This window comes from Oncorhynchus gorbuscha, linkage group LG14, assembly GCF_021184085.1.
Source record: "Oncorhynchus gorbuscha isolate QuinsamMale2020 ecotype Even-year linkage group LG14, OgorEven_v1.0, whole genome shotgun sequence".
Taxonomy (NCBI): domain Eukaryota; kingdom Metazoa; phylum Chordata; class Actinopteri; order Salmoniformes; family Salmonidae; genus Oncorhynchus; species Oncorhynchus gorbuscha.
In genome coordinates, this window is record NC_060186.1 from 41918347 (window position 1) to 41940495 (window position 22149).

At 43.8% G+C, this 22149-nt stretch overlaps 1 protein-coding gene across 2 annotated transcripts in view; it reads right to left on the reverse strand.

The window, feature by feature from the left end:
* The window catches only part of LOC123994947 (glutamate receptor ionotropic, kainate 2-like), a 200702-nt gene extending 179042 nt beyond the window's left edge, over window positions 1–21660 (reverse strand). For both annotated transcript variants that reach the window (XR_006831754.1, XM_046298081.1), the window contains exon 1: window positions 21101–21660. Coding sequence is in view for 1 of the 2 variants with exons in the window: in XM_046298081.1 (XP_046154037.1) it covers window positions 21101–21221 (121 nt within the window). In the remaining variant the exon portion in view is untranslated. The remainder of the gene's footprint in view (window positions 1–21100) is intronic.
* Window positions 21661–22149: the final 489 nt, after the last annotated feature.

Here is a 22149-nt window from a genome sequence, read left to right on the forward strand (position 1 = left end):
CAGTAGACGCCCCAAAACAACAGGGCCACAAAGCGGTCAGACGGAGCAGCCTTCTGGTCAGGCTCCATAGACATGCTCACCGCTCCTTTTTATTTATCCATTAAGTTGATTGAGAACATGTTCTCATTTGCAGCAACGACCTGGGGAACAGTTACAGGGGAGAGGAGGGGGATGAATGAGCCAAATGTAAACTGGGGATTATTTCTTAACGATGGCGGTTATGATATCGTTAAGGACCTTGAGTGTGGCTGAGGTGCACCCATGACTAGCTCCGAAACCAGATTGCATAGAGGAGAAGGTACGATGTGATTCAAAATGGTCAGTTATCTGTTTGTTAACTTGGCCTTCGAAGACCTTAGAGATGCAGGGTAGGATAGATATAGGTCTGTAGCAGTTTGGGTCTAGAGTGTCTCCCCCTTTGAAGAGGAGGATGACCGCGGCAGCTTTCCAATCTTTGGGAATCTCAGACGATACGAAAGAGAGGTTCAACAGGCTAGTAATAGGGGTTGAACAGGCGAGTAATAGGGGTTGCAACAATTTCGGCAGATCATTTTAGAAAGAGAGGGTCGAGATTGTCTAGCCCGGCTGATTTGTAGGGGTCCAGATTTTGCAGCTCTTTCAGAACATCAGCTATCTGGATATGGGTGAAGGAGAAATGGTGGGGGCTTGGGTGGGTTGCTGTGGAGGGTTGACCGGGGTAGGGGTAGCCAGGTGGAAAGCATGGCCAGCCGTAGAGAAATGCTTATTGAAATTCTCAATTATAGTGGATTTGTCGGTTGTAACAGTGTTGCCTAGCCTCAGAGCAGTTAGTAGCTGGGATGAGGTGCTCTTATTCTCCATGGACTTTACAGTGTCCCGGAACTTTTTTTATTTATTTTTTTTAGCAAATTTCTCTTTAACCTGTTACTCCTACCCCCTACTTTTTCGAACATTCTGTTAAAAATCGCGCAACATTTCAGCGCCCTGCTGATCATGCCAGGAATATAGTATATGCATATGATTAGTATGTGTGGATAGAAAACACTCAGACGTTTATAAAACTGGTTAAATCACGGCTGTGACTATAACAGAACGTGCAGGAAAATGTGCAGGAAAATCTGATCACTGAAAATCAAAATATATATCCATCCGCCACTTCAACCCATTGATAAAGGCGAACCACATTAAATGGGGCTGAGGTTTGCAATACATACAGCTTCCACACGACCTCAACAGTCTTGTCATTTGCCTAGGCTTTGTTTCTTGGTCAAACGAAGAAGAGACAAGCCATTTGTACAGGTCTCCGACCGGATATTTTGGTTGAGATTTACCCGGATATTATTTCCAGACGTACCCCATATAGAATATAAATCGCCTCGTGATCAATTTGATCGCTTATTAACGTGTACTAATACCTAAAGTTGCATTACAATAGCATTTCGATGTGTTTTGTGAAAGTTTATCGTCGACTTTTTTAATTAAAAAAAAATGACGTTACGTTATAAGACGCTATTTTTTTCGTTTATCACACAGTCTTCATAGATCGATGTCTAGGCTATATATGGACCGATTTAATTGGAAAAAAGACCCAAAAGTGATTATGGGACATCTAGGAGTGCCAAAAAATAGGATGGTCAAAGGTAATGAATGTTTTATATTTTATTGGTGCTGTTTGTGATGCGATGACTATGCTAATTATTTTGTTTACGTCCCCTGCGGGTCTTTTGGGGTGTTACATGCTATCAGATAATAGCTTCTCATGCTTTCGCCGAAAAGCATTTTAAAAATCCGACTTGTTGCCTGGATTCACAACGAGTGTAGCTTTAATTCAATACCCTGCATGTGTATTTTAATGAACGTTTGAGTTTTAACTAGTACTATTAGCATTTAGCGTAGCGCATTTGCATTTCCAGATGTCTAGATGGGACGCCTGCGTGTCAGGTAGGAGCAAGAGGTTAACTTCCCTGAAAAGTTGTATGTCACGGGGGCTATTCGATGCTAATGCAGAACGCCACAGGATGTTTTTGTGCTGATCAACGGCAGACAGGTCTGGAGTGAACCATGCCTATTTAAGATGGCGAGGAAGGCACTTTTAAAGAATAACCAGGCATCCTCTACTGTCGGGATGAGTTCAGAGCTTGCGATAGGAATCCGGGGATATGGAGAGATAAATAGGTCCGGTATGCTCTGATTGAATCACGTTGTACAAACTGGTGAGAGCTTTCCAAGCTAGAGGTTAGCTGATGACCGTTAGCTGGCTAGTTAGCTGGCTAGTTTATGTTGGAAAGATTGGAGAGATTCCAGTAATAGAGGCAAAGAAAAATATGTTTGAGAAAAAGCAGGTCCACACCACATTGGGTGAGGCGGGTTGCAGGACTGTATTTTGAAGTAAGGGTTTAGAAAAATATGAAAAAGATATGCAAAGAAAAATATATAAAAATATATATACATGGGACACGACAAGACGAAGGACAAATACGTCTGACGGCTACGCCATCTTGGATTGAGAGTTATAGTCACAGCTGTGTACATTCCCCCTCAAGCGAACACCAAGACGGCCGTCATGGAACTTCACTGGACTCTATGTAAACTGGAAACAATATATCCGGAGGCTGAATTTATTGTGGCTGGGGATTTTACATATTTAGGATAGGCGTCCCGCTAGCATCACACCTCGACAACATCAGGTGAAATTGCATAGTGCCAAATTAAAATGATAGAAATAGTCATATTTAACATTCATGAAAATACAAAGTGACATACATCAAAATAAAGCTTAACTTCTTGTTAAAATCTCTTAGAGCTCCCCCTCTATACTGCCCCCGTTGGAGAAAGTGCGTGCCCATAGTAAACTGAAAATATTTTTTCCCAAAATTGCTAATATATGCATATAAAAATTATTATTGAATAGAAAACATTCTAAAGTTTCTAAAACCGTTTAAATTATGGCTGTATGTAAAGCAGAACTCTCAGGGCAGCCTTTCTCCCAAACTCTCTCTTGGGAAGAGAAAAGTTGGGTCAACTTTGACGTCATGGCCCCTACCCTTCCCAGGCAGCTATCGATCCAGCAATAGTCTCTATCTCTTCAGTGCGATGTCTGCTTTCAAATGGCACGTTCATTGTGAGAATCCCATGAGCCCTGCACGTTTGGCGGCGAAATTGCTCGTGTCCCTCTGAAAAACATGCACTCTATTGCGCGCGGCCGATTTGGAGTACGTCTTTTTCCATGATCCAGCATTTGAAGCCGGTTTGTCTGTTAGCGTTGCTCTTTGTTCTACATGCTAAAAACATCATAAAGCTCGATTTTGCACATCGTTTGACCAGTTTAATCGACATATAATATGTAAATTGGAAGTTTTGATGCGCAAGAGTGCTGGACCAGAAGTCATTTTTGACGCATTTCAACTGAAGCTGTTAGCATATGCTAATACAGGGACACACAACGTGAAACCAAACGATTTATTGGGTAAGTATGACTCCTTCTACGTCTTCTGATGGAAGAACATCAAAGGTAAGGGAATATTTATGTGGTTATTTGGGGTTTCTGTGGACTCCAAATGTAGAGGAGACATACTGCTAATATCTGAGCGCCGACTCATAGTATAGCCCAGTGAACGATGTCTGTAACGTTAAAAATAAATGTAATACAGCGGTTGCATTAAGAAGAAGTGTATCTTTGTAAATATTTGTAGAACATGTATATTTAGTCATGTTTATTGCTTGTTATCTGACGTTATCTGTCGGAGCTATCATCATTTCTCCGGACATTTGAGTAGCATTTTTTTTGTTTGAAATGTCTTCAACCGAGATTTATGGATATAAATGGCATATTATTGAAAAAAAATTAAATGTACTGTGTAACATGTAATATTACTGTCATCTGATGAAGATTTTCAAAAGGTTAGTGAATTATTTATTTTTTAATCCTACTTTTAAATTTTTTTTTCTGGGACAAAATGGCCGCCGCTTGCCTTTTGTTTCGGTGGTGATCTAATATAAATATGTGCTATGTTTTCGCCGTAAAACATTTTAGAAACCTGACTTGCCGGGTAGATTAACAAGATGTTTATCTTTCATTTGAGCTATTGGACTTGTTAATGTGTGGAGGTTAAATATTTTTAGGAATATTTTTGCGTTCCATGCGCCATCTTCCAGCTGAACGTGGGGGGGGGATGTTCCCAAATTGGAACCCTAGTCCCCTTCTGGTTAATCCAGCCGCTGTGTCAGATTTCAAAAAGGCTTTACGGCGAAAGCATACCATGTGATTATCTGAGGACAGTGCCCCGTTTACAAAAGCATACAAACATTTTCAAGCCAAGTAGAGGAGTCACAAAAGTCAGATTAATCACTTACCTAATCACTTACCTTTGATTATCTTCATCTGGTTGCACTCAAAAGAGTCCTTGTTACACAATACATGATCCTTTTGTTTGATAAAGTTACTCTTTATGTCCCAAAAATGCATTTTGTTCAGTAATCCACTGGCTCAAAGGCGGTCACAACAGGCAGACGAATACATCCTAATAGTACCGGTAAAGTTTGTTGAAACATGTCAAACGATGTTTATAATTAATCCTCGGGTTGTCTGTTGTCAAAATAATCGATAATATTTCAACCTGACAATAGCATCTTCAATAGAAAGGGAAAACAACGAACGGCACGAAATCGATCACGCGCGCAAAACAGCTCTGGTTCATTCTACAGTCAACTTAGAAAATGGTCTCATTCTTCCTCATTTTTCAGAATACAAGCCTGAAGCCTGTCTAAAGACTGTTGACATCTAGTGGAAGTCATAGGAACTGCAATCTGGGTCCTAACCCAATACATACTGTATAGGCATTCAATTGAAAACTACACACATCAAAAATATCCCACTCCTGGATGGATTGTCCTCAGGTTTTTGCCTGCATATCAGTTCTGTTATACTCACTGACATTATTGTAACAGTTTTGGAAACTCCAGAGTGATGTCTATCCAAATCTACCAATTATATGCATATCCTAGCTTCTGGGCCTCAGCAAAAGGTAGTTTTACTTTGGGCACCTCAGTCATCCAAACTAACGAATACTGCCCCCTATCCCAAAAAAGTTAACAAAGAAAATTTGAGAACAAGGCTACCTGAATTCTATCAGCATGTTGATTGCACGACTCGCATGGCTAATACTCTCGATCACTGCTACTCTAACTTCCGCGATGCATACAAAGCCCTCCCCTGCCCTCCCTTCTGCAAATCCAACCACGGGATAGGGAGCGATTGAATATGCTTGTTCCGTCTTATAGGCAGAAACTCAAACAGGATGTACCAGTGACGAGAACCATTCAATGCTGGTCTGACCAATTGGAAGCCACGCTTCAAGATTGTTTTGGAATATGTTCCGGTTAGACTCAGAGAACAACATTGACCTATACTATAACTCGGTGAGTGTGTTTATTAAGAAGTGTACTGGAGATGGTGTACCCACTGTGACATTAAAACCTACCCTAACCACAAACCGTGGATGAATGGTGGCATTTGCGCACAACTGAAAGCGCGATCCACAGCATTTAACCATGGAAAGACGTTTGGATACATGGCTGAATTTAAACCGTGTAGTTATTCCCTATGAACGGCAATCAAACAAGCAAAATGCCAGGTGGAGTCGAAATTCAACAGCTCAGACATGAGACGTATGTGGCAGGGCCTACAGGAAATCACAGACTACAAAAACAAAAACAGCCACGTCATGGACACCGACGTCACGCTTCCAGACAAACTTAACACCTACTTTGCTCTCTTTGAGGATAATAGAGTGACACCGTCGTGGCTCGCTAACAAAGGCTGCATACCCCCTCCCTCTCCTTCTCTGTGGCTGACGTGAGTAAAACATTTAAACTTGTTAATGCTTGCAAGGCTGCTGGCCCGGACGGCATCCCTAGCCGCGTCCTTAGAGCATGCACAGGCCAACTGGCTGGTGTTTACGGACATATTAAATCGCTCCCTATCCCAGTCTGTTGTCCCCACATACTTCAAGATGCTACCACTGTTCTTGTACCCATGAAGGCAAAGATAACTGAACTAAATGACTACTACCCTGTAGCACTTACTTCTGTCATCATGAAGTGCTTTGAGAAGCTAGTCACGGATCATATCACCGCCACCTTACCGGCCACCCTAGACCCACTTCAATTTGCATACCACACCAACAGGTCCACAGATGACGCACTCGCCATCACACTGCACACTACCCTATTCCATCTGGACACAAAGAATACCTACGTAAGAATGCTGTCCATTGATTACAGCTCAGAATTCAACACCATAGTTTCCTCCAAGCTCATCATCAAGCTGGAGGACCTGGGTCTCAACCCCGCCCTGTGCAACTGGGTCCTGGCGTTTCTGACGGACCACCCCCAAGTGGTGAAGGTAGAAAACAACATCTCCACTTTACTGACCCTCAACACTGGGGCCCCACAAGGGTGTGTGCTCAGCCCTCTCCTCTACTCCCTGTTCACCCACGACTGTGTGGCCATGGACGTCTCCAACTCAATCATCAAGTTTGCAGAAGACACAACAGTTCAACCACAGCGCCGTTCACCAACAACGCCGAGACAGTCTACAGGGAGGAGGTGAGGGAACTTTCATTCAACTTCAACAAACAAAGGAGATGATCGTGGACTTCAGGAAACAGCAGAGGGAGCACACCCCTGTCCACATCGAAGGGACAGCAGTGGAGAAGGTGGAATGTTTAAAGTTCATGGGGGTACACATCACAGACAAACTGAAATGGTCCACCCACAAAGACAGAGGTGAAGAAGTTGCATCAGCGCCCATAACCCTGACAAAACTTTACAGATACATCCTGTCGGGCTGTATCACAGCCTAGTATGGCAACTGCACCGCCCTCAACCGCAAGGCTCTCCAGAGGGTTGTGCGGTCTGCACAACGCATCACCTGGGGAAAATAACTGCCCTCCATGTCACCTACAGCACCCAATGTCACAGGAAAGCCAAAAAGATCATCAAGGACATTAACCACTATAGCCACTGCCTGTTCACACCGCTATCATCCAGAAGGCAAGGTCACTACCTGCATCAAAGCTGGGACCAAGAGACTGAAAAACAACTTCTATCTCAAGGCCATCAGACTGCTAAACAGCAATCACTAACTCGGAGAGGCTGCTGCCTACATTGAGACCAGATCATTAGTAACTTTAAACAATGACACTTTAAATAAGGCCACTTTAATATTGTTCACTTATATTACATTACTCATATCACATGTATATACTATATTTTATACCATCTACTCCACCTTGCCCATGCCTCTTGGCCATCGCTCATCCATATACGTATCTACTTATTCTCATTCACCCCTTTAGATTTGTGTGTATTAGGTACTTGTTGGGGAACTGTTAGATTACTTGTTAGATATTACTGCACTGTCAGAACTAGAAGCACAAGCATTTCGCTACACTCACATTAACATCCCATATATTATGTTCTTAAAAAAAAGGTTTTAAATTCTCCAGCACAGCCAACATCGAAAGCTATCAAATGCTTCTCTATGATGCCCTCTGGTGGTCAAACTAGCACTAAGTAGCATTAATAGTAACAATGGCTGACAATTAAATAACGTGCTATAGAATTCTGCAGCAGACAGCAAAGGGGGGTTGCAGTTTGACGTAACTTTTAAAGGAAGAACCACTGTAAGCAACAAAACGTTCACAGCCCATTTTCCCAAACATTTATCAACTTTCTAAGCAGAATTACTTTCCCATTGTTCCTCAAATGCAGTGTATGATATACCATTTTGTAGCTCTTTGTCTCTGTTTTCATTTAATGTAAAAACAGAATTTCCAATTTGGCCCCATAAGACGGAATCAAGGCAGTCGGTCACATATAACTAACCTGTCATTCAAAGCAAACTACCTTGGTATGTAATGAGGGAACTCAATTAATATGGTAATTTGAATTTGGCATATGCCTTTATCGAAAGCAACACAAAAAACTGTCAAGGTTGACAAATATTCAGTTTATTTGGAACATTAAGGATTCATAAAACATGCTTTTATCCAGTGCAACATACAGAACTACCAGCATGAGACACACATATACATGAACCATGTAGAAATCAAATATATATATATATATATGTGTGTGTGTGTGTGTGTGTGTGTGTGTGTGTGTGTGTGTGTGTGTGTGTGTGTGTGTGTGTGTGTGTGTGTGTGTGTGTGTGTGTGTGTGTGTGTGTGTGTGTGTGTGTGTGTGTGTGTGTGTGTGTGTGTGTGTGTGTGTGTGTGTGTGTGTGTGTGGGGGGCAATAGAGGGGCACAGCATCACAGGAGAACTGACCTGGTCCTTCCGTAGCTCAGTTGGTAGAGCATGGCGCTTGTAACGCCAGGGTAGTGGGTTCGATCCCCGGGACCACCCATACGTAGAATGTATGCACACATGACTGTAAGTCGCTTTGGATAAAAGCGTCTGCTAAATGGCATATATTATTATTATTATTATGACCTCTCCGTACACAGACTCCACCAAGTGGACTAGCCAAGCAGGAAATGCTGAACAAGCAGCTATAGTAATGGAGTTGAGGTGAGGAAATTATATTATTGCTTCTGGTTTCCTCATTAGATTTCTCTCTCTCCATATCTTTTAAAACAGCGGAGAAAACACCATCTCATATCAGCTCTGCTTTTGATCCCAGCTCCTCGAGATTCTTTGTGAAACAGAGATATCCTCCACAACCAGACATTGATATTGCACTCTAACACAGTATTGGCAACAAAAGAGGGGATAAGTAAGATAAACCGACAGTGATAAATATGGCCTTAAAAAGCCAGAAATATAAATAGTCTCCAGGGAAATGACAAACGGTTTCACATCATCTAACTTTTTCAGCTGTGGCAAGTCGCTGTCCATGGTGCTGATCTGAGCATTCCCACTTGTAGATCACTTTATCTACGGCACAGTATGCCTTGTGGCGCATTTGCACTCTGACCCCGTCCATAGGGAAAATGTTGTGTCTGTACCAACGAGCACGCTGTTGAGCCCTGAAGTCTCAAGATATGGCCATGAATCACCCGCGTAGGTGGAGATCTATCTCCTGTGTATCTCTCCCGAGCTATTGATGCAGGCAACCATGCGCACTTGCCTGCAGAGCCAGCCTCCCTGTCAGACAGTGTGCGAGACCGGAAATCGGTGAGTGTGTGAGGACATATAGGAGAAAGCTGCAGCAGTAACAATAGCACATCCCTGTGCCATAGTTGCGGCTCATGCAGACCCGGGCTGATTTTTAAACAGAAGCCTCAGGGGGGGATTAAGATTGTCAGAGTGTGTTGTCAACATAAAATTAAATACGCTTTGAGGAACAGCATCACTCGAAGGTGGTCTCGCAACCATGCAAACATTATTGACTGACAAGACACTAGCTATGTAGGCCTATATATGTTATCAGATGATGGTAGGCAACCTTTTTAATCAATGGATCAAAAACGAGTGCCCCGTGAGGGATTGATTGAGCCCCGACTCCTGGGCAATGTTTACATTTATGGCGGAGGACATGTTGGGGGGGGGCTAATATGTACCTAATATGTAACAGGCCTAATATGTACTTCTAAACAGAAGTTTACTGCAAGTCAAGCAACAATCTTTATGCCATTTATATCACAATACACTTTCATCAATTGAATGTAGACACGGATATAATCCGAAATATTGTATTAAAATATGCATATTAGACATTTTTTCAAGAAAATGTTATCTAGGATAACATTTTCTACTATACATCAACAATTCCCACTGGGCCAGTCTGTAGAATATATCTAAGAAAAAACACAATTTGGTGAATGCAGATGCTTCTGAAGCTGGGAAAAGAGAGTGTGGGAAGAATCTGACTTTTGGGAAATGGAAGTTGCAAGACTACCAAATGCCAAATGACTATTAAGACCCAATCACCATCTCTTCAAAGTAACTTACTAAATATAGTCCAGTTTGAAACATTCTCTATGAAATTGCCTTTTTTTACATGATGTGTAATTCAATGTAGTAAGCTTTCAAATGGTAGATGTATTTCCATTTAAAGGCTCTTCTGTAGCCTGTCAACTATGTGTCTGTCTATCCCTGTTCTCTCCTCTCTGTACAGACCATACAAACGCTCCACACCGCGTGGCCGCTGCCACCCTAATCTGGTGGTCCCAGCGCGCACGACCCACGTGGAGTTCCAGGTCTCCGGTAGCCTCTGGAACTGCCGATCTGCAGCCAACAAGGCAGAGTTCATCTCAGCCTATGCCTCCCTCCAGTCCCTCGACTTCTTGGCACTGACAGAAACATGGATCACCACAGATAACACTGCTACTCCTACTGCTCTCTCTTCGTCCGCCCACGTGTTCTCGCACACCCCGAGAGCTTCTGGTCAGCGGGGTGGTGGCATCGGGATCCTCATCTCTCCCAAGTGGTCATTCTCTCTTTCTCCCTTTACCCATCTGTCTATCGCCTCCTTTGAATTTCATGCTGTCACAGTTACCAGCCCTTTCAAGCTTAACATCCTTATCATTTATCGCCCTCCAGGTCCCCTCGGAGAGTTCATCAATGAGCTTGATGCCTTGATAAGCTCCTTTCCTGAGGACGGCTCACCTCTCACAGTTCTGGGCGACTTTAACCTCCCCACGTCTACCTTTGACTCATTCCTCTCTGCCTCCTTCTTTCCACTCCTCTCCTCTTTGACCTCACCCTCTCACCTTCCCCCTACTCACAAGGCAGGCAATACGCTCGACCTCATCTTTACTAGATGCTGTTCTTCCACTAACCTCATTGCAACTCCTCCAAGTCTCCGACCACTACCTTGTATCCTTTTCCCTCTCGCTCTCATCCAACACTTCCCACACTGCCCCTACTCGGATGGTATCACGCCGTCCCAACCTTCGCTCTCTCTCCCCCGCTACTCTCTCCTCTTCCATCCTATCATCTCTTCCCTCTGCTCAAACCTTCTCCAACCTATCTCCTGATTCTGCCTCCTCAACCCTCCTCTCCTCCCTTTCTGCATCCTTTGACTCTCTATGTCCCCTATCTTCCAGGCCGGCTCGGTCCTCCCCTCCCGCCTCCGTGGCTTGACGACTCATTGCGAGCTCACAGAACAGGGCTCCGGGCAGTCGAGCGGAAATGGAGGAAAACTCGCCTCCTGCGGACCTGGCATCCTTTCACTCCCTCCTCTCTACATTTTCCTCCTCTGTCTCTGCTGCTAAAGCCACTTTCTACCACTCTAAATTCCAAGCATCTGCCTCTAACCCTAGGAAGCTCTTTGCCACCTTCTCCTCCCTCCTGAATCCTTCCCCCCCTCCTCCTCTCTCTGCAGATGACTTCGTCAACCATTTTGAAAAGAAGGTCGACGACATCCGTTCCTCGTTTGCTAAGTCAAACGACACCGCTGGTTCTGCTCACACTGCCCTACCCTGTGCTCTGACCTCTTTCTCCCCTCTCTCTCCAGATGAAATCTCGAGTCTTGTGACGGCCGGCCGCCCAACAACCTGCCCGCTCGACCCTATCCCCTCCTCTCTTCTCCAGACCATTTCCGGAGACCTTCTCCCTTACCTCACCTCGCTCATCAACTTATCCCTGACCGCTGGCTACGTCCCTTCCGTCTTCAAGAGAGCGAGAGTTGCACCCCTTCTGAAAAAACCTACACTCGATTCCTCCGATGTCAACAACTACAGACCAGTATCCCTTCTTTCTTTTCTCTCCAAAACTCTTGAACGTGCCGTCCTTGGTCAGCTCTCCCGCTATCTCTCTCAGAATGACCTTCTTGATCCAAATCAGTCAGGTTTCAAGACTAGTCATTCAACTGAGACTGCTCTTCTCTGTATCACGGAGGCGCTCCACACCGCTAAAGCTAACTCTCTCTCTCTGCTCTCATCCTTCTAGACCTATCGGCTGCCTTCGATACTGTGAACCATCAGATCCTCCTCTCCACCCTCTCCGAGTTGGGCATCTCCGGCGCGGCCCACGCTTGGATTGCGTCCTACATGACAGGTCGCTCCTACCAGGTGGCGTGGCGAGAATCTGTCTCCTCACCACGCGCTCTCACCACTGGTGTCCCCCAGGGCTCTGTTCTAGGCCCTCTCCTATTCTCGCTATACACCAAGTCACTTGGCTCTGTCATAACCTCACATGGTCTCTCCTATCATTGCTATGCAGACGACACACAATTAATCTTCTCCTTTCCCCCTTCTGATGACCAGGTGGCGAATCGCATCTCTGCATGTCTGGCAGACATATCAGTGTGGATGACGGATCACCACCTCAAGCTGAACTTCGGCAAGACGGAGCTGCTCTTCCTCCCGGGGAAGGACTGCCCGTTCCATGATCTTGCCATCACGGTTGACAACACCATTGTGTCCTCCTCCCAGAGTGCTAAGAACCTTGGCGTGATCCTGGACAACACCCCGTCGTTCTCAACTAACATCAAGGCGGTGGCCCGTTCCTGTAGGTTCATGCTCTACAACATCCGCAGAGTACAACCCTGCCTCACACAAGAAGCGGAGCAGGTCCTAATCCAGGCACTTGTCATCTCCCGTCTGGATTACTGCAACTCGCTGTTGGCTGGGTTCCTGCCTGTGCCATTAAACCCCTACAACTCATCCAGAACGCCGCAGCCCGTCTAGTGTTCAACCTTCCCAAGTTCTCTCACGTCACCCCGCTCCTCCGCTCTCTCCACTGGCTTCCAGTTGAAGCTCGCATCCGCTACAAGACCATGGTGCTTGCCTACGGAGCTGTGAGGGGAACGGCACCTCAGTACCTCCAGGCTCTGATCAGGCCCTACACCCAAATAAGGGCACTGCATTCATCCACCTCTGGCCTGCTCGCTTCCCTACCACTGAGGAAGTACAGTTCCCGCTCAGCCCAGTCAAAACTGTTCGCTGCTCTGGCTCCCCAATGGTGGAACAAACTCCCTCACGATGCCAGGACAGCGGAGTCAATCACCACCTTCCGGAGACACCTGAAACCCCACCTCTTTAAGGAATACCTAGGATAGGATAAAGTAATCCTTCTCACCCCCCCCCTTACAATATTTAGATGCACTATTGTAAAGTGGCTGTTCCACTGGATGTCATAAGGTGAATGCACCAATTTGTAAGTCGCTCTGGATAAGAGCGTCTGCTAAATGACTTAAATGTAAATGGAAATGTAAAGTAGTTAAAATTCAGACAAAAAAATGTATTCAAGTAGTATGATAAACATAATAAAATATTTGAGTTTTTTAAAATCTTTTTTTAAGCTGTATATACACAGTACCAGTCAAAAGCTTGGACACACCTACTCATTCAAGTTTTTTTTTTTATTTGTACCATTTCTTTTATATTGTATATTGTAAAATAATAGTGAAGATATTAAAACTATGAAATAACACATATGGAATCATGTATAAAGCAAAAAAGTGTGAAACAAGTCTAAATATATTTTATATTTGGAGACAACTGTAAATGCTTCACTTAGTTCAAGTAACATACACATCTCAACATCAACTGTTCAGAGACTGCGAGAATCAGGCCTTTGTGGTTGAATTGCTGCAAAGAAACCACAACGAAAGGACACCAATAATAAGAAGAGACTTGCTTGGGCCAAGAAACATGAGCAATGGACATTAGACCAGTGGAAATCTGTCCTTTGGTCTGTTGAGTCCAAATTTGAGATTTATGCTTCCAACTGCCATGTCTTTGTGAGACAAAGTAAGTGAACCAACGATCTCCTCATGTGTGGTTCCCACCATGAAGCATGGAGGAGGAGGTGTGATGGTGTAGGGGTGCTTTGCAGGTGACACTGTCTGATTTATTTAGAAATCAAGGCACACTTAATTTAACCAGCATAGCTACCACAGCATTCTGCAGGGATACTCCATCCCATCTGGTTTGGATTTAGTGAGATAATCATTTGTTTTCAACAGGACAATGACCCAACACACCTCCAATTAGACTGATTGAGTGCTGCATCAGATGACCTGGACTACACAATCAGCTGACTTTAGCCCAATTATGATGGTTTGGGATGAGTTGGACCACAGAGTGAATGAAAAACAGCCAACAAGTGCGACGTAACGACATGCTCTGAGAGTCAGGAAGCAAGTTCAGGGAGTGAGAGTTTTAATAAATAAACAGAACATGAAACGTATGTCATTCCCACCGAAACAAAAAAATAAATACACTCCATGAAGCTTCCCTTAGTTGAGGCATCATTCTGTAACAACGTGCGCTGAGAGTCGGGAAGCAAGTTCAGGGAGTGAGTGTTTGAATAAATAAACGGAAATAATACAAAATAAGAAACACGGACAACGCACAGACATGAAACAGAAACAATAACCCCCAGGGAAGGAACCAAAGGGAGTGACATATATAGGGAATTTAATCAGGGCAGTGAGTCCAGGTGAGTCTGATGACGCGCAGGTGCGCGTAAAGTTGTTGACAACACTGTGCCATAATGAGCACACGTTACAATAAAATATATTTGGATTAAGTGTGGAAGACACATTTGAGTTTTAGGCATTCAGTTGTATAGTCCCTATTTTGATTTGTTTATTTGGTTACGAAATGTTGTATTTGTATTTATTATGGATCCCCATTAGCTGCTGCTCTTCCTGGGGTCCAGCAAAATTAAGGCAGTTTATACAATTTTAGAAACATTACAATACATTCACAGACCCTGTGCCCTCAGGCCCCTACTCTACCACATACATACAGTACAAAATCCACGTGTACGCTTGGGTATAGTGTGTACACTACATGTTTCCTTGTGTGTTATTTCATAGTTTTGATGTCTTCACTATTATTCCACAATGTAGAAAATAGTACAAATAAAGAAAAACTCTTGAAAGAGTAGGTGTGTCCAGAGTTCTGACAGATACTGGTCCAAAATACCAACAAATCTCAAGATTGATAGGTAGATACAAAAATGTCATTTCAGCCTGTGGTGCCTGACCTTAAGGGGAACCCCAAAGCAATGAATAGCTATGATAAACAATGGCTCTGGAGCTTTTGGTCGGCTAGTTACTGTGTTCATTTAGCCTTTATTTTAATTGAATTGTATGAAAGACAATTATGACCAATAAAAGGATGAATCTTCCTTACTCTAAATTAAACCTTACCCTGTCGAGTGACGGAATCTCATACATCCCTGGTACTATAAGCCTAACCAACATCCTACAATAGTAGCCATATAATGTTTGATTTGATTTGGTGCTCTGCCTCAAGCTGTTTCCTATAGATATGGAGTATGTGGACTAAACAGGTTTACATAGGCCTATGACTGAGTTAGCAAAATAAGGGAATCCAACCATTCATCTCATGTTATTCCACCAACACTCTCTGTTTCTCAGTGTAAGGGCACTTATACTTGTTTGCTTGACTGCGAGGTCATGCAAAAGCCTGCAATTTCATAATTTGGAGTAAAAGCATGTGATTAAAATGTCCATTTCAGTCTGTAATGTACAGTGGGGCAAAATAGTATCTAGTCAGCCACCAATTGTGCACGTTCTCCCACTTAAAAAGATGAGAGAGGCCTGTAATTTTCATCATAGGTACACTTCAACTATGACAGACAAAATGAGGAAAAACAATCCAGAAAATCACATTGTAGGATTTTTTATGAATTTATTTGAAATTATGGTGGAAAATAAGTATTTGGTCACCTAAAAACAAGCAAGATTTCTGGCTCTCACAGACCTGTAACTTCTCCTTTAAGAGGCTCCTATGTCCTCCACTCATTACCTGTATTAATGGCACCTGTTTCAACTTGTTATCAGTATAAAATACACCTGTCCACAACCTCAAACAGTCACACTCCCAAACTCCACTATGGCCAAGACCAAAGAGCTGTCAAAGGACACCAGAAACCAAATTGTAGACCTGCACCAGGCTGGGAAGACTGCATCTGCAATAGGTAAGCAGCTTGGTTTGAAGAAATCAACTGTGGGAGCAATTAATAGGAAATGGAAGACATACATGACCAGTGATAATCTTCCTCAATCTGGGGCTCCCCGCAAGATCTCACCCCGTGGGGTCAAAATGATCACAAGAATGGTGAGCAAAAATCCCAGAACCACACAGGGGGACCTAGTGAATGACCGGCAGAGAGCTGGGACCAAAGTAACAAAGCCTACCATCAGTAACACACTACGCCGCCAGGGACTCAAATCCTGCAGTGCCCGACGTGTCTCCCTGCTTAAGCCAGTACATCTCCAGGCCCGTCTGAAGTTTGCTAGAGAACATTTGGATGATCCAGAAGAAGATTGGGAGAATGTCATATGGTCAGATGAAACGAAAATATAACTTTTTGTTAAAAACTCAACTCGTCGTGTTTGGAGGACAAAGAATGCTGAGTTGCATCCAAAGAACACCATACCTACTGTGAAGCATGGGGGTGGAAACATCATGCATTGGGGCTGTTTTTCTGCAAAGGACCAGGATGACTGATCCCTGTAAAGGAAAGAATGAATGGGGCCATGTATCGTGAGATTTTGAGTGAAAACCTCCTTCCATCAGCAAGGGCATTGAAGATGAAACGTGGCTTGGTCTTTCAGCATGACAATGATCCCAAACACACCGCCTGGGCAACGAAGGAGTGGCTTCGTAAGAAGCATTTCAATGTCCTGGAGTGGCCTAGCCAGTCTCCAGATCTCAACCCCATAGAAAATCTTTGGAGGGAGTTGAAAGTCCGTTTTGCCCAGCAACATCACTGCTCTAGAGGAGATCTGCATGGAGGAATGGGCCAAAATACCAGCAACAGTGTGTGAAAACCTTGTGAAGACCTACAGAAAATGTTTGACCTCTGTCATTGCCAACAAAGGGTATATAACAAAGTATTGAGATAAACTTTTGTTATTGACCAAATACTTATTTTCCACCATAATTTGCTAATACATTCATTAAAAAATCCTACAATGTGATTTTCTGGATTTTTTCTTCTCATTTTGTCTGTCATAGTTAGTGTACCTATTATGAAAATTACAGGCCTCTCTCATCTTTTTAAGTGGGAGAACTTGCACATTCGGTGGCTGACTAAATACTTTTTTGCCCCACTGTATCTCATTGTCCTTCAAATGAATGTTTAGGTATCCACATCACCATATCCCACCTCTTTGAAGAAAGGGTCAACACAGTGTGCCACTGCCAAAGGATCAAACCAACATACACTGCGTTAGAAATGTCCTTGTTTTTGAAAGAGAAGCAAAAGAATATGTCCATTAAAATAACATAAAGTTGATCAGAAATACAGTGTAGACATTGTTAATGTTGTAAATAACTACTGTAGCTGGAATCGTCAGATTTTTTTATAGAATATCTACATAGGCGTACAGCGGCCCATCATCAGCAACCATCACTTGTGTTCCAATGGCACATTGTGTTAGCTAATCCAAGTTTAGAATTTTAAAAGGCTAACTGATCATTAGATAGCCATTTTGCAATTATGTTTGCACAGCTGAAAACTGTATGTTCTGATTAAAGAATCAATTAAACGGGACATCTTTAGAGAAGTTGAGTATTTGGAGAATCAGCATTTGTGGGTTCGATTACAGATTCAAAATGGCCAGAGGCAAATAACTTTCATCTGAAACGCGTCAGTCTATTCTTGTTCTGAGAAATGAAGGCTATTCCATATGAAAAATTGCCAAGAAACTGAAGATCTTGCACAATGCTGTGTGCTACTCCCTTCACAGAACATCACAAACTGGCGCTAACCAGAATAGAGAAGAGTGGGAGGCCCCTGTGCACAACCGAGCAAGAGGACAAGTACACTGCTCAAAAAAATAAAGGGAACACTAAAATAACACATCCTAGATCTGAATGAATGAAATATTTGTATTAAATACCTTTTTCTTTACATAGTTGTATGTGCTGACAACAACATCACACAAAAATCATCAATGGAAATCAAATTTATCAACTCATGAAGGTCTGGATTTGGAGTCAGACTCAAAATTAAAGTGGAAAACCACACTACAGGCTGATCCAACTTTGATGTAATGTCCTTAAAACAAGTCAAAATGAGGCTCAGTAGTGTGTGTGGCCTCCACTTGCCTGTATGACCTCCCTACAATGCCTGGGCATGCTCCTGATGAGGTGGCGGATGGTCTCCTGAAGGATCTCCTCCCAGACCTGGACTAAAGCATCCGCCAACTCCTGGACAGTCTGTGGTGCAACGTGGCGTTGGTGGATGGAGCGAGACATGATGTCCCAGATGTGCTCAATTGGATTCAGGTCTGAGGAACAGGCGGGCCAGTCCATAGCATCAATGCCTTCCTCTTGCATGAACTGCTGACACACTCCAGCCACATGAAGTCTAGCATTGTCTTGCATTAGGAGGAACTCAGGGCCAACATATGGTCTCACAAGGGGTCTAAGGATCTCATCTAGGTACCTAATGGCAGTCAGGCTACCTCTTACGAGCACATGCAGGGCTGTGCGGCCCCCCAAAGAAATGCCAACCCACACCATGTCTGACCCACCGCCAAACCGGACATGCTGGAGGATGTTGCAGGCAGCAGAACGTTTTCCACGGCGTCTCCAAACTCTGTCACGTCTGTCACCTGCTCAGTGTGAACCTGCTTTTATCTGTGAAGAGCACAGGGCGCCAGTGGCGAATTTGCCAATCTTGGTGTTCTCCGGCAAATGCCAAACGTCCTGCACAGTGTTGGGCTGTAAGCACAACCCCCACCTGTGGATGTCGGGCCCTCATACAACCCTCATGGAGTCTGTTTCTGACCGTTTAAGCAGACACATGGACATTTGTGGCCTGCTGGCGGTCATTTTGCAGGGCTCTGGCCGTGCTCCTCCTGCTCCTCCTTGCACAAAGGCGGAGGTAGCGGTCCTGCTGCTGGGTTGTTGCCCTCCTACGGCCTCCTTCACGTCTCCTGGTGTACTGGCCTTTCTCCTGGTAGCGCCTCCATGCTCTGGACACTACGCTGACAGACACAGCAAACCTTCTTGCCACAGCTCGCATTGATGTTCCATCCTGGATGAGCTGCACTACCTGAGCAACTTGTGTGGGTTGTAGACTCCGTCTCATGCTACCACTAGAGTGAAAGCACCGCCAGCATTCAAAAGTGACCAAAACATCAGCCAGGAAGCATAGGAACTGAGAAGTGGTCTGGTCACCACCTGCAGAACCACTCCTTTATTGGGGGTGTCTTGCTAAATGCCTATAATTTCCACCTGTTGTCTATTCCATTTGCACAACAGCATGTGAAATGTATTGTCAATCAGTGTTGCTTCCTAAGTGGACAGTTTGATTTGACAGAAGTGTGATTGACTTGGAGTTACATTGTGTTGTTTAAGTGTTCCCTTAATTTTTTTGAGCAGTGTACATTTGTGTCTAGTTTGAGAAACAGACACCTCACAAGTCCTCAACTGGCAGCTTCTTTAAATAGTACCTCTCAAAACACCAGTCTCAATGTCAACAGTGAAGAGGCAACTCCGGGATGCTGGCCTTCTAGGCAGAGTTCCTCTGTCCTGTGGCTGTGTTGTTTCGCCCATCTTAATCTTTTATTTTTATTGGCCAGTCAGAGATATTGGCCAGTCAGAGATTTTTCTTTGCAACTCTGCCTTGAAGGCTAGTCTGCTTCTCAAACTAAATACTCTAATGTACTTGTCCTCTTGCTCAGTTATGCACTGGGGCCTCCCACTCCTCTTTATATTCTGGTTAGTGCCCGTTTGCACTGTTCTGTGGAGGGAGTAGTACACAGCATTTTACGAGAGCTTCAGTTTCTTGGCAATTTCTCACATGGAATAGCCTGTATTTCTCAGAACAAGAATAGACTGATGAGTTTCAGAAGAAAGTTTATTATTTCTGGCCATTTTGAGCCTGTAATCAAACCAATAATGCTGATGCACCAGAGACTCAACTACTCTAAAGATGGCCAGTTGTATTGCTTTAATCAGACCAAAAGTTTTCAGCTGTGCTAACATACTTGCAAAAGGGTTTTCAAATGATCAATTAGCCTTTTATAATGATAAACTTGGATTAGTTAACACAACGTGCCATTGGAACAGGAGTGAGAATATTCCATTAAAAATCTGCAGTTTCCAGCTACAATTGTCTACACTGTATTTCTGATCAATTTTATGTTATTTTAAAGGACACATTTTTTTTCAAAAACAAGAACATTTCTAAGTGACCCAAACTTCTGAACGGTATTGTACATGAAGAGCAAACAGGGCCATTCCCTGAACCATTGAATGCTATGAATAGATAGCCTACACTGTAATGGAAATTAGTCATTTATTCAGTTATTTTAGTTATCACTGAAAGTCAAAAAGAACTCTGAAACGTTTTACAGCATCATATTGTAAATTATGGTGTATTGTGGGAAAATGTCTGTATTTCGAATGGTACTGTAATTCTACCCCACAGAATACAATAACATATTCTGTATCTTTTTGAGTGCCATAAACCTTTTGACAACTAGTGGGTAAATGGAATTGTTTATTTCTGTCTCATTGCATATTTTGAGACATGCCTTGGGGCGGCAGGGTAGCCTAGTGGTTAGAGTGTTGGACTAGTAACCGGAAGGTTGCAAGTTCAAACCCCTGAGCTGGCAAGGTACAAATCTGTCATTCTGCTCCTGAACAGGCTATTAACTCACTGTTGCCTAGTTAAATAAAGGTAAAATCAAATAAAGAGGCCACATGTGTTGCACCCCTGAGGTGGAATGCTATACCAATTGAACTTTAATGTGGTTACAGAGCCCCATCAATTTAAAATGGATAGGCTACAGATTAGATGTTATTTTGGTCTGTTTTGCCAGTTTGAAAGCCTTTGTTAAGGCCTCTAGAAATGCAAGTGATATAGAACACCAAATATTCATCAAAATGCTGTAATGTGTAAACAGTTAGCAGCCAATCTGCTTGCACAAACCCCTTGTAATTACAGTAAAATACTGAGAAATACAAAACCATCGCCTCCATGAAATATAATTAATTCCGATAACAGTAGCATTTACTTCCCCCCTTTTTTTTACAGTATAATACAGGCTTACGTGCTTGATACCATATTCACCGAACTGCATGTAAACTACTGTCAGATTCAGGGTAACCCCTTTACAGTGTAGGAGAGGTTCACAAATACTTGTCTCCTCTACAAACAACAAAGTATCTTACCAAATCTTAAAACGTGTGGCATCCCGCGAGAGTATCCAAGAAACAGCAGTAGAAGCAGGAGCAGCAGCCTGAGGTTGAACCTGAAAACGAGACGAGTTATCAGCAGGGAGGTAATCTTCATGTTGTTTGTAAAATGCACAGTGGTGATCCCCCCGTACGCGTTTGAGTCCCCCGGAATTCGGTTTACAGTCGTTCGGCAGGGTGACGGCAGCCCAGTCGCAGGATCACGGCATGGTCACTCGAGCTTCCCCTAAACCCATTAGCAGTCCCGGCCTGATTTCCGACTTTGACTAAGCCAAGAAAATATCCTCCGGTTCACGACACGGCGGGACATCCATGTCGGGCGGTACAAATCCGGTAGGGGCTCATACATGGGCTGGCGCCTGGCTCAGGTGAGACACGAGGAGTCGGATATCCACACGGGAGGTGTGTCTGTAGAGGAGCAGAGAGCGCCAAGCAGAGCAGAATCGCGATAGCAGCCTATGAGGCACTTTGGGTTGCATACGCTCCCATTATACTGCACTGCTGCACAGCCTCTGACGTTGAGCCAAGGTTAGTTCGAGCGCGCGAGCCAGATAGAGAGAGTCTACAGAAGAGAGAGAGAGAGAGAGAGAGAGAGAGAGAGAGAGAGAGAGAGAGAGAGAGAGAGAGAGAGAGAGAGAGAGAGAGAGAGAGAGAGAGAGAGAGGAGAGAGTGAATGTGAGTCTGTGCGTGTGCGTTCTTGCGTGTGAAAGAGATATTGTCACAGGTTCCACCGAAAACAGTGTGCCACAGATCCCTATCTGCATCCCAAAGGAGCTGCTATTTTACAACAGCATGATTTCCTTCGGCTAATTTCATCCACCCACTCGTTGTAATTATGTAACGCGTGTGCTGCGCGTTTTACATCGCTCTGCAAGTAGCCACACAAACCAAAACTGTTCCACCAGATCTTAAACAGTGTAATGATGTGACTGCGAGACATTACTGGTGGATTTTACGGCTCCGCAACAGTTTACCCATTCATAAAAATAATTGCATTGCTTTCTTATAGCCTGTTCATATGCTGG